This window comes from Helicoverpa armigera, chromosome 1 (genome assembly GCF_030705265.1).
Source record: "Helicoverpa armigera isolate CAAS_96S chromosome 1, ASM3070526v1, whole genome shotgun sequence".
Taxonomy (NCBI): Eukaryota; Metazoa; Arthropoda; class Insecta; order Lepidoptera; family Noctuidae; genus Helicoverpa; species Helicoverpa armigera.
The window spans coordinates 6,118,393-6,134,191 of record NC_087120.1 but is presented as its reverse complement, the minus strand read 5'-3'; the positions used below and the strand labels follow the sequence as shown (position 1 = coordinate 6,134,191).

Sequence of the window (15,799 nt, the reverse complement as noted above, 5' to 3'; positions counted from 1 at the left end):
GTACTTTATGATCTTTAAGGTACTTATAGTATAGAAGTATATGTATATAAATGGCTATAGATTGAATTACTAACATGATACAGTGTGTCATCTTGAGCTCAAACCTGAACATGGATGGCGCCAGTAAGTACACATTTTTATTTATTTAATGCAGTCAAGAAATTGGTACAATCAATAGGTAATCAATAGGTACATAATAACGTATATGTATATAATCTGTCTCACATAGCTTTAAATTCCTTGTATCCTATGGTAGGTGGCGATACTTAATTTATCAAAATAAATAGTTTTATATCTAGGTAATGATTATTAAGATTAATAAATAAAATTGATAAAAACTGAAACCTTTTTACAGATTATTTTGTGTAACTTAGGTCCAACTTCACCAACAACACACTCGACCGTTTTTCTGAAAACGACTTTTTACTTTGAAACTTAAACCTGAAAATTCACAGGTTAATTTTTTTTTAAAGACAACTGACGTATATATTGCCGATGAAATTGGGCCTCAAAATGGTTGACGGCTATATAATTTTTGGATAAATGTAATTGGGATATCTAGTGGTTCTTGGGACGGGAGATTCTGTCTTCAGTTGGCTTAAACTCGAAGGTTCATGTCTCCGAGCCGATGTACAGGCCACATACACTCGCAGCCCGCTGGTATCACCATGGTGCTGGTTTCCCAACAATCGCTGTAAAAATAAAATATGACGTATGTCATTCGTCGCTAATTAATTAAAAAATATATCTTTTAATTAAAACCTTAAAATATAAGATGCAAAATAATATAAAAAAAACCTTGACGTAAAAGACAGGATTTTCATAAGTACGTAAACAGTCGCATTTTGAAAAGATGAGGTGACTCTTAATTATTTTTGTATTAACCTTCATTTAGTAGCAATTAAAAGTACATTTGCTCATCCTTTTTTTTTGTATATTATGGTGTTTTTTTTTTCTTGATATAATAATGTATAAATATTATAAAGAGACTACTGAATTAAGAAGATTTCTGAAGGACTACGGGTTAATCAATACCAGATCATCAAACCACTGGCGCACTTGCGAACTCAGACGTATAAGTTATATTCTGACTAAACCATATATGCTGCAAAAATCAGATCCGCCATCAAAATTATTGTCTCCGTGTGAACGTCGCCGAAATAGGCAATGTCAAATTTCCTATTACTTACATCTAAGTAGTTACATTATCAATGCACGCTAAACTTTTATTTGCATTGCATCGTATACCTAAGGGTGCGTCTACACGGTGCATGTAGCTGGAGCAAGTTAACATGCGCAAGTGACAAGAGTATTTTAATTTGGTACATGCGCGAGTCGCTGAGCCCGCACGTTTTTAAAATGCATGTAACCTGCGCTGCGCATGTACCATGTAGATGCACCCTTATTCAGTAGTTCACGAGTTGTCAACGAATATTATTCAATCAGAGTTGTCGATTGTTTGTTTAATAGTTTTGTCAGTCGGCAATACACGTGACAGTGACTTGCTTGCAGTCTATTAATGCAATGTGCTCCTCTTGCTACGAAAATACATAAGGGCTTTATATGATTGCCGTCTTTTCTAAAAATAGACTTCTTTAGAAGGAAGGAAGGTTCTTAGAAGAAGACTGTTAGTGTGGTCATTTTAGGAACAGTTCTATTTACCGTACGAAAAAGAGCAGTCCCATGTTCCACCTGCTTATTCCAAGTGGATTTAGATATTATATACTTAAATATAGAATGCCTATTTAAAATACAGACCTATTGTATCGTCTTCTAGTCAGGTGTATAGTTTTGTTCCACTGCACGCAGGCAAACCCGAGGCTCGAACATATCTGAAAGAAATTATAGAGTAGGTAAAGTTCAAATTTATTTAGGACTAGCTTCTGCCCGCGACTTCGTACGCGGATCCTGTCCCTTATGCCAGCGACTACGGGGTCAGCAAAATCAAAGATCTGAATCGTCTGATATTAAATTTTAAGGGCCCGCTGACTTGAAAACAACGAAATACGCATTAGAAACGTTCCATATATTTAATTTTTGTACTTCAACGGCAAAATCACAGCAGACTAAACAAAACGCTGAGAACTGAACCGCAATAGATGCGACCATAGGGATAAAAGTATTGATTCTAATTAGTCCGCATTTAAGTTGTGTGTGGCAAAAATATTACACGTATTATTACGTAAAAAAAACATTAAATAGATGACAAAGTCGTGGTGATTTAGTGGAAGTCGTGGTGGTTTAGTGGGTAGAGACAGCGGCGGCCCTAGCCATTGCGAGGCTACGTGCGGCAGATCTATGCGAGGCCCTTTGTCCTACGTGAAAAGTCTGTGTTGCGAGCTAGGAGTTATTTTCTTGTTAATAAAAGGACTTACAAGCGGCGCTACCTTCTAGGGTTGGCTAAAAAAGAATGAAAAAAAAAAGAATTGGAAAATAAAGCACCCGCGAGCGAAGCGAGCGCAAAAATATTTGAGCTTTGGGTCACTAAAGCACCTAAACTTGTATAGTAAACAGCAATGCAAGGTGTAGTCGCGAGCGCAGCGAGCGCGAAAATTTTTGAGTTTTGGGACATAAAAGTACTCTAATCATGTTAGAATGAACGGTACTGACAAGTAAACAGCAGCGAGCGTAGCGAGCGCGAAAATTTCTGAGTTTTGGGACATAAAAGTACTAAAATCATGGTAGAATGAACGGTACCGACAAGTGAATAGCCGCGAGCGCAGCGAGCGCGAAAATTTTTGAGTTTTGGGACATAAAAGTACTTTAATTATGTTAGAATGAACTGTACTAACAAGTAAACAGTCGCGAGCGCAGCGAGCGCGAAAATTTTTGAGTTTTGGGACATAAAAGTACTCAAATCATGGCAGAATGAACGGTACTGGCAAGTGAATAGCCGCGAGCGCAGCGTACGCGAAAATTTTTGAGTTTTGGGACATAAAAGTACTAAAATCATGGTAGAATGAACGGTACTGACAAGTGAATAGCCGCGAGCGCAGCGAGCGCGAAAATTTTTGAGTTTTGGGACATAAAAGTACTTTAATTATGTTAGAATGAACTGTACTAACAAGTAAACAGTCGCGAGCGCAGCGAGCGCGAAAATTTTTGAGTTTTGGGACATAAAAGTACTCAAATCATGGCAGAATGAACGGTACTGGCAAGTGAATAGCCGCGAGCGCAGCGTACGCGAAAATTTTTGAGTTTTGGGACATAAAAGTACTCTAATCATGTTAGAATGAACTGCACTGATAAGTGAACAGCCGCGAGCGCAGCGAGCGCGAAAATTTTTGAGTTTTGGGACATAAAAGTACTCTAATCATGTTAGAATGAACCGTACTGACAAGTGAACAGCCGCGAGCGTAGCGAGCGCGAATTTTTTAAAATTGTTTGTTTAAGGACTCTCAAATTAAACTCGGAATTAAGCACAAATAAAAAGAATCCGTGACTGGATCGAGAGCCAGTTGTTTTTGTTGGTTTGGTGTTCCAACTTTTTGTTAAATTGAGAACTCAAAAAGTAAACGGAGAATGAATTATAGATATATAATTTTTAATTATATTTTTTTTTATATTAGTGTGGGTTGTAGCGCGAGGCCCCCCCAAGCGCGAGGCCCTGTGCGAAGGCACAGTTCGCACACCCCTAGGGCCGCCACTGGGTAGAGAACCAATCTCTCAAGTATGAGCGTGCGTCTTTGATTCCAGGTCTGGCAAGTGCCTCCCAATGCAACTTTTCTAAGTTCGTATGTAGGTACTTTCTACGTGTACTTTGGATACCAATGACCGTTATTTGGAAGGCATGTTAAACTGCAGGTTCCGGCTGCCATTGAACATTCTTGGCAGTCGTTATGGGTAGTCAGACCAGTAAGTCTGACCAGTTTTACCAAGGGGTGTTGGGTTGATCGGGTAACCGGGTTGTGGAGGTCAGATAGGCAGTCGCTCCTTGTAAAACACTGGTACTCAGTTGCATCGTGACTGGAAGTCGACTCTAAAACAATTGGGACAAAGGCTCTTGAGATAATAACGACAATAATAATGAGATATAAGCACCGCAGGAAATCTGAGGTTGATGACGGGGAGTAGCTACCCCGCGGGGCTATATATACTGAGTTCTCCAGGAAGAGTATACTGTCCCCCATCTCCGGCCGGTCGGAGTGAACCATGACGGGGGTAGTTCTCACGCCTATGGCTTGGCTTGGCTGTCCAGAGTGGAGTCGCTAGAGCAGGGTTAGTAGCCCTGCTCGGAGGATAGGTGCCTCGTGGTAAGTGACCCACAGGGAGCGCGTAATCAGCGTTTAAAATCCGCCGAGGTATTCTCACACTTCAGCCGCTCATGTCCCTGTTGCCCTCTTGTTGCTACTCAGTGACTGATTCCCGGGGGCCCAGTAAGTGAGCTGGCGAAGTTTCCACCTGCAATTTTTACATGTATCCAATACATTGTCATCGGCAGGTGCCATAGTTCCCGTAGTTTCTCCATTCCTAGTCCATTAGCATCCCATCACAATAGCCCAAGTAGTTTTCATCCTCAGTTAGCAATGGTATAGCACAGAACCGGGGATTGTCTTTTTTTTTAACGACGTCCACCGGGGATTGTCCTTGGGTTCATTTCTATAGTGTATAAAGGGATAATCGTCGGTTTTGTGTCACCATACCTATTTCATAACATTCGTTTCTATACATTTCAAGTGTAGTATTGCTCTTGAAGTTCCACATCAGGTGTTCCAGATCTTCGATGTGTATACGTCAATAGAGAGTGCTTATTAGATTGAACAACTTTTGCTAAAACGTCACACCTCTATATGCTATAGTCTAGCTGGGCCCCTGGAGTTCCACATCAGGTGTTTTAGATCTTCAATTTGTATAAGTCAATAGAAAGTGCTTATCAAGTTGAACAACTTTTGCTAAAACGTCATACCTGTATATGGTACAGAGAAGCTGGGCTCTTGGGGTTCCACATCAGGTGTTCCAGATCTTAAAATTTATTATCTCAGCTGAAAATGCTCATCACATGAAACAATTTTTGCTATGGCACCATTTTTGTATCTCTTATATTTTTGTTGGTCTGTTGGTGTTCTGCATCAGGTCTTCAAGTTTCGAAGATAAATTATAGCCTATATGTTGACCAGGCTTAATACTGATACACCAAAGAAAAAATCATTGAAATCGGTCCAGTAGTTCCGAAGATTAGCGTGTACAAACAAACAGACATACAGACATACAGACATACAGACATACAGACATACAGACAGAATTTTTTTTTTGGATTTGTTCTCCATTACTGTTTCTAAACCCCACCCAATTATAATTTTTTTAATATATTCAATGTACAGACACAGTTTTTTTACAGATTTATTATATGTATAGAAGATAGGTAGAGTTCCATTCATAACTTTTTTACTATAGTTGACAACAGTCAATAGTATCGAACTTCGGACAAGAAAAACTTCTCGACATTACCTGAACATATGCACAGATGCGAATAGAGACATATTGCTAATCTATGAATTGAAAAGTTACATGGCCTGAACGTACTACACCATTGTTTGAAAATCCAAGCATCTAGTGCAACAGAAAATGTTGCTCATTGGTTATATTAGGGTCAAAGTTATACCAATTTTGCATTTATTTTCATTATGCAAGCCCCACAGCTTATTCAACCATACTAAGTACCTAGAGACTACTCATTTGTAGCGAAAGTATATCTATTTAGAATGCATTGAGTAGTTTCCGTCATACTGACCCGATTCATCAGTGCGAATTTTTCGCTAAACGCAGTCCAAAGTTCAGAAATTGGTAGTAAACAAATTATACCTACACGTCTGCTATTTACTAAATAAATATGAAATACAGGTCAATGTGCATCGAAGACCTTGTTTAAAAATTCTAACGCAAAATACCTAAATGCTTGTCCTCAAAAAATCTGAGTGTTTGCGTTCGCATTACTGGGTGACATTTGCTTTATATTAAGCCTACTCGCACACTGTAGACTTATTAGTTTATTAGTAGGCCGATCTTAGTAGGCAGAAAGATTATCAAGCGACGGGTCCTGGCGATTTGAAGAATTTTCAAAAAAACGGAGAACCATCATAAGGAGAGAGGTTTGTGGTGATCATAATTATCTATGTAAAGTAATGGGATAGAGTTGGGTATAAGTATGAATACTAACCTCATTAGTGTCTCCGATATCCTCATTAGACCACATGGTGCAACGAACTTCTTCGTAATAAGCTGGTCTGTATTCGTACTCATTGGTATTCAGCTTCTTAATTTTCCTTTCCAAATGACAGATCGGGTAATGTTTCTGAAATGAGAAACGATCCTTGGTTATGAAACAATTTCTATAATAAAATTGCCAATTTCAATAAATTATTTTATTAATTTGGCTAAAGTTAAAAATAGATAGTAAACAAGATTGCATCCGAAACTAAAATATATTATGTAGAGGTCAATGCATCTCTACGCTTTGGTAAATTTCCACGCAACACTTGACTCCGTAGAAGCCAGTATCGTGCCACTCAAAACAATCGACTATTTCTCAATTATTGCATAATTACATAAATCTTTACTTGGGTAATTATGACCGTGTCTAAAAATAGCTGTGGAATAATTTGGAAATTGATGGTGTTATTTAAGATTGAGGTAAAACAAGGTTGATTGATAGCGCTTCAACTTTACACTAACAGATATTTCAAGGTTATGTTTCAAGATTCTTTGGAGATGGTTTTCATACAGTCGCATTGGGTGTGAATGGAAATGATCGCCGCCCGGCATGAGAGAAATTTTTGCCACCTTCGATTTTAGGTATCATGCAGAAGCGCATCCAGGCCTTAAAAGTTTGTGAGCATTCGACCCCCCTCTTCCCCCTGCCTTCCCCCACGTTCCACCACTGTTTCCAATACATAGCTACTTCTTTAAATGTTTCAAGGACTGAATTACAAGCAATGATGTCTTATGCTGAGGGTACCTGCCGAAACACTACCATTCTATAGAATAGAGTATGTAGGTACCTATACTTTTGTTTTTTATTTAGCCCACAGGATACTACGTCTCATAAGCTTGATTATTAATAACGAAGTCTGCATCAAGCTAAAGACAATAATAAACCGAGTCGATTGATTAATCTGACGACACATACTCGGATCGTATCGTACCTACTACGTAGGAATATGAATACGAAATTCCGATGTAGGATCTGCAATCTACTTTTGATCATTTATTTTAATAATTATAATACGATAGACTAAGGCTAGCGTTTTAAAATGTTTACATAGCTCTCATCTACCTCTACATAATTATGTGAATCTTACGGTTATTAGCTTTCTTTAGTAGATACAAGGTAGGAACAAATAGCTGTCAAAACTAGTAATGATTGTCTGAGCTGCACTTAAAATGTCATCTATTTCCGACTATCTGTATACCTATTCCGTTTTTCTACACTGGGATGAGATGAAGTTGTGATAACGAATTTTGAAGTTCGAGATTATATAGAGATCGACGGTTTTGCAGTACACAATTGGTACGACTACACACGTCATGGTTCAATTATGCAAGATTCGTATTCAAAGCGAACAATTGTCATCGCAGCATCTAATTTGATTTGTTCATTTTATTTTGTTACCACCGTAATTTACGTCAGAATGCACAATTAAAAAGCATTTGCGTCTTTTTTTCTCACCTCTCGAATAATACAAAAATAGTGTTAAATAGTGATTCCTGAAGTAGATAATGCATTGTTCAGACTTTTGTGATATCCTTATTGCTCCATTGTTGTAAAATTGTAACCTGTCAGTCTGTATGGGTTTTGTTATTTTATTTTAACACTAATACATTGCATAGTATATATATAAGATTATTTTTAATTTTTTAAATTAATGTAAATATTATAAAATAAAATCCCAAGTCTTTTTATTTTATCGCAATCTCAACTTTAACCGTTTAATGTGTGATTCATACTTGGCGGAGTGCAATGTCAATTGGCTGACTAATTTTGTTGTTGACCTAATACTGCAGCCAACCTGTATTAAATTAATGGCATGGTGCAACTTGACCTTTTTGCCTTTATGAGAATTTTACTGGCTGACGAGCATTGATGATAATGTACCGTTAAGAAACAATGGAAATATTGTATTGTAAAAGTAATGAGGGTACTGGTTTTCAGTCATTTTCATTTTTAATCAAAAACGTTTTACAATTATTTAGTTACTTAGTATTTTTTTAACTCTTATACGGGCTCAGATTTTTCCATCATTTTAACAAAAACTAGATGTTGCTATGGGTTACCAAATTTTATTTAATTAAATATTCGTATTTTTTGTTGTCTACTAGTGTTTTTGTATGACTTGTAAGTCGAGGTCACTGCTGAGTCTTCCTGGTGTATAAAAACCGACTAACCTGTGCTCCCAGCTGCCTCAACTCTCGAGGTCCTTGGAGCGATGCCGTGTATTCAGGTAGCAACTGTAAAAATATAAAAAGGAGAACAGGCATTATTGGAATGTAAAGTTTTGGATATTACCACAGAATCTACAGACAGATATAGTTATCGGCAAGGATAATGAGCTCTCGGCGGAAGAGTGGGGATCGCTTTGCGCACCGTACACTATGGCAATAAACCAATAAATCACTTCTGCGTAAGTGAAGGTCAGGGCTCAATATCCTTGCCGATGATTATACTTAGTCCCTATTTCGACATGAGTACGTAATGAGTATTTTAAGCATCAATTTAATTTTTTTCAGTAGGTACCATGATCCCTTTCATGAGAGCAACAGTAGTTTAGAAACAAAATGAAGAATTAAATTGCGAAAAGACCAAAAGTAGGTAGGTAGGATGACGTAAACCAATGAAAAAACCATCTGCTTCAAAGTTTTTGCGGCAAAGAGCAGGCCCGTCAATGAAGCCTGAAGTTAACAAAAAAACATTTTAAAACAGCTTTGAGAAAACTGATTTTCCCATTCTCAAAGAACAGGTAAGATATGGAAAATAAATCATCTATCAATGCATATTTTTTCATAGCGCGCATTATTATTAGGTACTTACTAACGTTCATTTATTGTGTCAATTTAGAGAGTAAGTATGTCAATTTATGATGCTAAATACCTACCAGGAAGACATGCGCATAAAGAGATGTCGTAGTCCAGTTATAATGTAACCCTTAACTATGACTGCTATGACTTTACCTCAGTGGGGTCTTCACAATCGACGTCAGAAGAAACACGCTGTCTCATCTCTTGTTGTCTACTCCTCTCAAGTCTTCCACGTGCCGAGTTCAGAATCTTTTCAGGGTCAGGAATCCTGAGGACATGCTCTATAAATTCTCTAGCTGTTTCCTCGTTTGACTGTGAATAGGCCAGGCAAAAGGTCACGCATAGCGCCTGAAACAATAGTTAACACACCTATTAAGTGATATTTATGACAATAATTTTCATTCTTCTTAAAGTTCTGGAACAAAATTCTAGTTTGATGATGTTTGATGATGTTTTCCGATTTTTCCGAATTTTTTAACGAGATTAAAGTCCATTTGTAAATTAATATTTTGCTCATGATACTTAATTACCTTATTTGATTTCATTCAAAGCAAGTTAGTTACTAACTATAATAGATAAGTACACATACAATATGCACTGTCCTGCATAAAACAGGATGCACACAAACATGATGACAGTACAGACACTAAACACAGGTGAATAATTCCAACGTAGATTTGCATATCAATATCAAAGTTGTAACGCGGACCTTATCTATTGCCCCTCCGCGCCCGATTGGTTTGCGACTGGTCTGCCATTTGGTCTATACAGCAGTTTGCTCTACAATCATATTGCAATCGTAAAGAATTTGCAGACAATATCATTCATTATTGAATCATAGAAACGGATAAAAACATTTATTTATAAAAGAAAAAATTGCTGAATGCCACATACGCTTCAATCGTAATATTGAGTCGTGATTGGATCTCAGTCGGATGTGAATCGTAGGTATGTCGCTTAAGTAAAATTAGTAGAATCGCGCCCCTAGGCTGTCCCATCAGAATACAGGTACCTAAGAGACGCACAATAGTCCAGAAGAGGTCATGTTCGACGTAATGTTCTCTAAAAATAGCGTTAGTCCAAAGATTGATATTTATAGCATAGGAAATGGCACAATCCAGAGACGCTATTGGACGCAATGAATAAATTACTTTGTTACTACTTTGAAAGGGATCACTGCTATATTTAAACTGCAAAAAACTGAAAATGTGTAAGTAAGTATATCGGTAAGTAATTATTGTTGCAGTCTCACATTTAATTTGTGTAGTCGTAAAAATATATAGAGAATTTACTAATATTTTTTTTACGAATGACTGCGCCCTCAAAAATTTCAGACGCAATCCCACGCGTGTATCAATTATTTTTTCTTGGGATAGTCATATTCGTCTCCATCAACAGATCTGGGAGGCAGACGAGATGGCGTATGCGTCCATCTCGAGACACAAATAAGAGTTTATTCAGCTGATTAGTACCGAGCGAATGTCCCGCGCTCTGATTGGCAGACATTCGTTCAGATCTCGGCTGTGCTATACTACACAGGAACCCAGAGGTTGCCAACATTGTGTAGGAACTACAAGAAGTTATCTAGCAAGTTCAGTATTGACAAGTATGTATGTATATCAATATTATTAGAATTTATAAGAATTAGAAATCGGTATGATTTGAAATCATTTCCGCGAGGCTTATGCAGGTCCTTTTTGAATTCGTATCGAAATATAATATCCTGAAGTAAAATAAATAAGCATCGAATCCATATAGAGCCTACGTAAATTAAACGAGAATTGATTGTTGCGTCTCTAAAATAGGGGTTCGAAATAAAGTGGTAATAGATAGTAAATAGAGTAAGTAACAGAACAAATTAAATTAAATACATCTAGAAAAACCCACAACAATTGGTGTCCTTGAATCTTGCATCCCGGTGTGTATCACAGCAATCTCAGTAGTAATAATGTTTGTGAATGAAAGAGTCCGATTGTCGAACCCTGCGGTGACAAGCGGCCCGTACTCGCCACTCGTGCGCATTAGGTCAATATAGCAACCGTGGTGATGGAACCTTGCTATTGTTATTGTTTTCACTACAAACACCATCTATTTGTGATATCTAACGTAAATTGGATTTAATTAGACAGGACACAAAGTTCTTAGTGAGTTCTTAGTCGTCAGGATTTGGATTCCATAGTGTTTCATGTCGTCAGTGGAAATTGTGAGTTTTTTACGCTCACCGCTTGAAGGGTGAGTTTTTTTTTCAATGAAATTATGGTTTATTTATAAGACGAGTCTATCGCGAATTGTGAGTTGTGAATTGTGACTGTATTTGCCTATTTATAAATTTTTTTCATTGAATTTTCACTTGCGCTAGCGCGGAATTACTTGTTTGCTGATGATTATAGAATTATAAAATTAAATTGTGAACAAAGTGTATCCAAGCAAACCTTTGCAGCGCTAAACCGATTAATTGCCATTACTTGGTATACGATCTCAAAAAGATTTTTACGAAAGCAGTACTTATATGCATTAGTTTGAATATTTTTTACAAAACGACACAAAACCACCAGTATTGAGTATAAAGGCAAAACGTGATTCGACCTTAACAAAACCGTCCTACACAATACATTTTATTGTTGGATAAAAGAGCTGGTTGTAAACACAATAGAATTCTATCATTCCATTTCCTACTCTAGCCTTAGGAGTATCATATCCTGGTCAATAAAATAGCTTTATAACTCACTAGCCGTTTTCCCGGGGTTTCACCCGCGTCCTGTGGGAGCTACTGCCCGCAACGGGATAAAATATAGCCTATGTTACTCGTGGATAATGTAGCTTTCGAATGGTGAAAGAATTTTTAAAAACGCTCCAGTAGTTTTTGAGCCTATTCATTACAAACAAACAAACAAAGTTTTCCTCTTTATAATATTGGTATAGATAAATTAAACAACATTGCAAGTTGAAAAGGAAACATTTTTTTACTAATTTAGGTGCCAAAATACGAAATGTGTAGATTTGAAAAATTCTTTTAAAGCAAGGCAAGCTACACTATAACCAAGTAACATACCTAAGCTATATTTTGTCACGGCACGGGAAAAATTTTCCCCGGGATGGAAGAAATCGCAGGAATACAGCTAGTAAATCATACTCGTATAATCAGTACGAAAATCATGTTACCGTGAAATCGAGAAATTTGCGAATCAATCTACTTATGTTTGTGAAAAATATTGGTTTAGCTTTTAGATTCCGTTATAAATAAATTGTATTTCTTCTAACAGCCTTTAACTAATTTATTGACCGTAGACTGGACTTACATTCTATATTCAATCTATATTTTTTTTTTTACATTTCTTTACCTGGATTTATTAGTGTTCCAAATTTTATACAAGTGATACATATTTACATGACGTAAAAAAAATCCTTATTTATACATATATACAACTAAAAAATGGCATCAAAAAACTCCTCATCGCTGCCCACCGGGAGTGTACCCAAGAGGCTGGCAGCATTGCCACGTTGGTTGGCAATGCTTAATTTTTGACCAAAATAAAAACCAGCCTTTGGGTCACTTGAAGTGTCAGCAAGTCGCTTTGACAGATCTTTAAAAAGCAGATGAGCACTTGGACCCCACGGCCCGATCTATATTACTATACTTTATGACTTACATTAAATCAGTCTCATAAAATCAGGTGTACCTAATAATAATAATTCCTGTACTACCCACATGACGTTACTTATTTCCGATAAGAAGTTCACGCTAAGATACGCCTATTTCATTGGGAACGTTTTATTTTCAAATAGGTACGTTGATTGCGTTGACGTTTAAAACTACGTATGTGGAGAAATTGCGAAAAATTCTCAGTAATAGTGCAAAAGTGTTGTGTTGTTCTCGACTAAAATGTGTTGGCTGTGCAGTGTTACAATATGTTTAGTTATAAATATGTTGGCTCTGCATTTGATTTTTTTTGAAGAATAATTGAGTGCGTTCTACTAGAAATGGGACACCTTCTTAAACGGTATTGTGTTTTTAAGTTTAGTTATTACAGTATAGAAAATTTGCTCGTATTTTTTTTTGTTTACAAAAGCACTTGTATGTTGTTATCGCTTTTGACTGATCTATAATGATCATTTACTTCTCAATATTAAAAGTTTCATTAATCCTACTGAATGTATGAGTACTTTTATGTCTTTACCCCCTTACTTATAAAAATCTCTAATCACCTTCTTAGCAACATTTTAACTAATCACTACTTAAAGTCTTAAGTAGTAATAATTAAATGTTAGTTAAGACATGCTTAAGCAACAATTTTCTTAAATAGTCCTTAAGTATTACTTATTATTTAATTCACGTTTATAAGTAAGGCATATGTTTAACTTAAGAAATTCATATTGATACAGTTAAGGTTTTTTATATTATTTATTTATTGCAGTCCTTTTTTTCATGATGGTTATTCACAGAGTCTATATACCTTATTCCACCCTAGCCGCGGTTGGGATTCTTTTGGTTTTTTATTTAAATAAAGAGAAGTTTCGAGGTATTTTTAATTATATCCGAGTATTTGCCTTCACCTTAGTGACATAATGTAATGCAATTTATTGCAAGTGTGAACCTAATTGATTTAACGCATTACACCAGCCGTACCGACCTACACGAGTGGGTTTACCAAAACCGACTGTATTGTATACCTAAGTAATAATGTGTAGAACAATCCAGGTACAGAATAAGGTTTATGTAGAATTTCCCATTTCCCGCTAATGGGTTAAAGTTAAAAGTCGCATTATGTCCTTCCTGAGGCTCAAGGCTACCTGTGCACTTTTTAAACGACTTCAAAAAAGGAGCTTCTCAATTTGACCTGTATGTTTATACTTATGTATTTACTTATGTTTGTTTTCTGCTCGACATTCGGTAAAACCGATTTTGATTTTCAGCATCGTATTTATCAGACTAAGGAGAAGGTTTGAAATAATTGAAGTCGGTTTTATTTTTTGTACTGCTACTTGCAAGCCCTGCGTATAGTTAGATAGAGAGATTTGCTTTCGAATCCATGATATTAAAGTCAGGATTTCTGTTACAGATCCCGCAAAGCAGAGATGCGGACAAAAAGTGGTACCTTCAGAATGAACGCAGGCCCGGAAAATGGAGGTTTATTCAAAAAACAACAAAAGGGAGAAGGGTAAGCATCAATTTTTACTCTAGAGTACCTATACTGTTTAGAGACCACTGCTGGGGCCCGATTCTGCTAAGTTAATAATGTCAAAATCGAATCGCAACAGCAGTTTTAATCTTTACCGGGCATTCTGCTACTTACTAATGTAAGACCAATCGTATTCCAATGACATTCGATTGGTTTGCGATCGGTCTGCCATTTGGTATATACGGTAGTTTCCTCTAAGTACAATGATATTGCAATCGTAAATAATTTGCTGACAATATGATTCATGACTAAATCATAGAAACTGATAAAAACGTTTACTTATTTAAAAAAAATAGCGGACCGCTACATACGCTTCAATCGTAATTGAGTCGTGATTGGATCTCAGTCGGATGTGAATCGTATGTCGCTTAAGTAAAATTAGAAGAACCGGGCCCTAGATATTGTGTTTTCAATTGTTTCACATACATTAAAATTTTCAAAAACAGATCGAGGTTCTGTGCTAAGCCGTACGTGTTTATTTTTATTGTTTGCGGCTTTTAATCAATCATTGAGTAGTGACCTAAAAACAACACCCAGACTGTATTATCTTGTTAGGCTGATGCTTGGTTCTTTGGACCTTAACATGTCAGTCCTAATAATAGTCAATTCGCTTGTTCCCGCCATCCTTTAGGTAAGTCAGGTCAGGGTCTAGATAAAGACGTAAACCACGGCAAGTGAAGGGAAAACTTTGAAAATGAACTAAGCTTTTACAGAAAATCATCGTTTAGGACGCTTCCATATATCAAGAAATAGCATAAGCAAAGACATAATCTGAACTAGGCACCTAATACCTAATGAGAAGGCAAAGGCGTAATGAATTGTCCATTTTTTCATCTGTGGTGCTACTGGGAGTTATAATTTGTCCATAAAAAAGTCACAAATGAAAAAAAAAACAGAAAGCAATATCATGTAGTTATTTCTATTCCTACTAGGTAGATATGTACAAGGGCAACACAGCGAGCATAGGAATTAGAGATTCTTAAATATAATAAAAAAAAACTTTAGAAAATTACCTGAAGAATGATGAAACACCGAACGGCCATCTTGGAATCTTTCCTTTAGAATGTTTCGTGGAGGCTAGTTCCCGAACCACGACTGTCGGTTTAATAAATGATTCTTCCAGGCAGAAACTCTTTTATATCAGGCATTATCTTAATCCTTTCCAACTGTCGAAGTGTTTTAATTAAATATCCAGGTTTGTTTGTACGATGAGAATAGCATGGATGTTCTCACAAATGGGCAGTTTATAGAAGTAGCATATTTTATTTTGAAGCTGTCTCAATTGGTCGATAAGTGAAGGGCTAGAGGGTAATTAATAGAGGGTATATGAGGAGGGGTTAAAAATAGCCGCAATGTTACAATATGTTCACATCTTTCGTACGTATTACCTACTGTGAAAGAAAAGTCAATTGTTTGTATATGTATGTATATTGCCATACATTATAATTGAAATTACTCTCAATGGCCATTCATTTACAGTGTTTACTTTTACGAATTACTTTTGGAGTAACGATCAATAATGTTAATAATCGCTGTATATTTATTTTTACAATAAATTGACGAAAGCTTATCTTCCATCCAGTACTTTAATAAAATGTATCAAGCAT

The 15,799-nt window shown here is 36.5% G+C and overlaps 2 protein-coding genes across 4 annotated transcripts in view; one reads left to right on the top strand and one right to left on the bottom strand.

Moving 5' to 3' along the window:
* Positions 1–334: 334 nt before the first annotated feature.
* On the bottom strand, positions 335–15,347 carry LOC110377823 (uncharacterized). Its single transcript, XM_049835898.2, has 6 exons — positions 15,206–15,347; positions 9,166–9,360; positions 8,383–8,445; positions 6,158–6,292; positions 1,759–1,832; positions 335–692 (listed from the first exon to the last, which is right to left on the bottom strand). Exons 1-6 carry the CDS (start codon positions 15,233–15,235, stop codon positions 599–601), a joined length of 591 nt encoding a protein of 196 aa, XP_049691855.1. The 5' UTR covers positions 15,236–15,347; the 3' UTR covers positions 335–598.
* LOC110377824 (serine/threonine-protein kinase OSR1) overlaps positions 10,396–15,799 on the top strand; it is a 26,595-nt gene continuing 21,191 nt past the window's right edge. The window contains exons 1-2 of one of the 3 annotated variants that reach the window (XM_049852444.2): positions 10,396–10,618; positions 14,073–14,171. In XM_049852444.2, coding sequence (XP_049708401.2) covers positions 14,089–14,171 — 83 coding nt within the window. In that variant the 5' untranslated portion in view covers positions 10,396–10,618; positions 14,073–14,088. Of the gene's footprint in view, positions 10,619–10,990; positions 11,245–12,978; positions 13,014–14,072; positions 14,172–15,799 lie in introns of those variants that run through there. The other 2 variants (XM_064043603.1, XM_064043604.1) reach the window with 2 other exon arrangements.

Coding starts and splice junctions, on each gene's coding strand:
- LOC110377823 (XM_049835898.2), bottom strand. CDS start 15,235: ATGGCCGTTCGGTGTTTCATCATTCTTCAG. Junction 9,361..15,205: donor GGTGTTTCATCATTCTTCAG/GTAATTTTCTAA, acceptor CTATTGTTTCAG/GCGCTATGCGTGACCTTTTG. Junction 1,833..6,157: donor ATATCGGAGACACTAATGAG/GTTAGTATTCAT, acceptor AATTTCTTTCAG/ATATGTTCGAGCCTCGGGTT.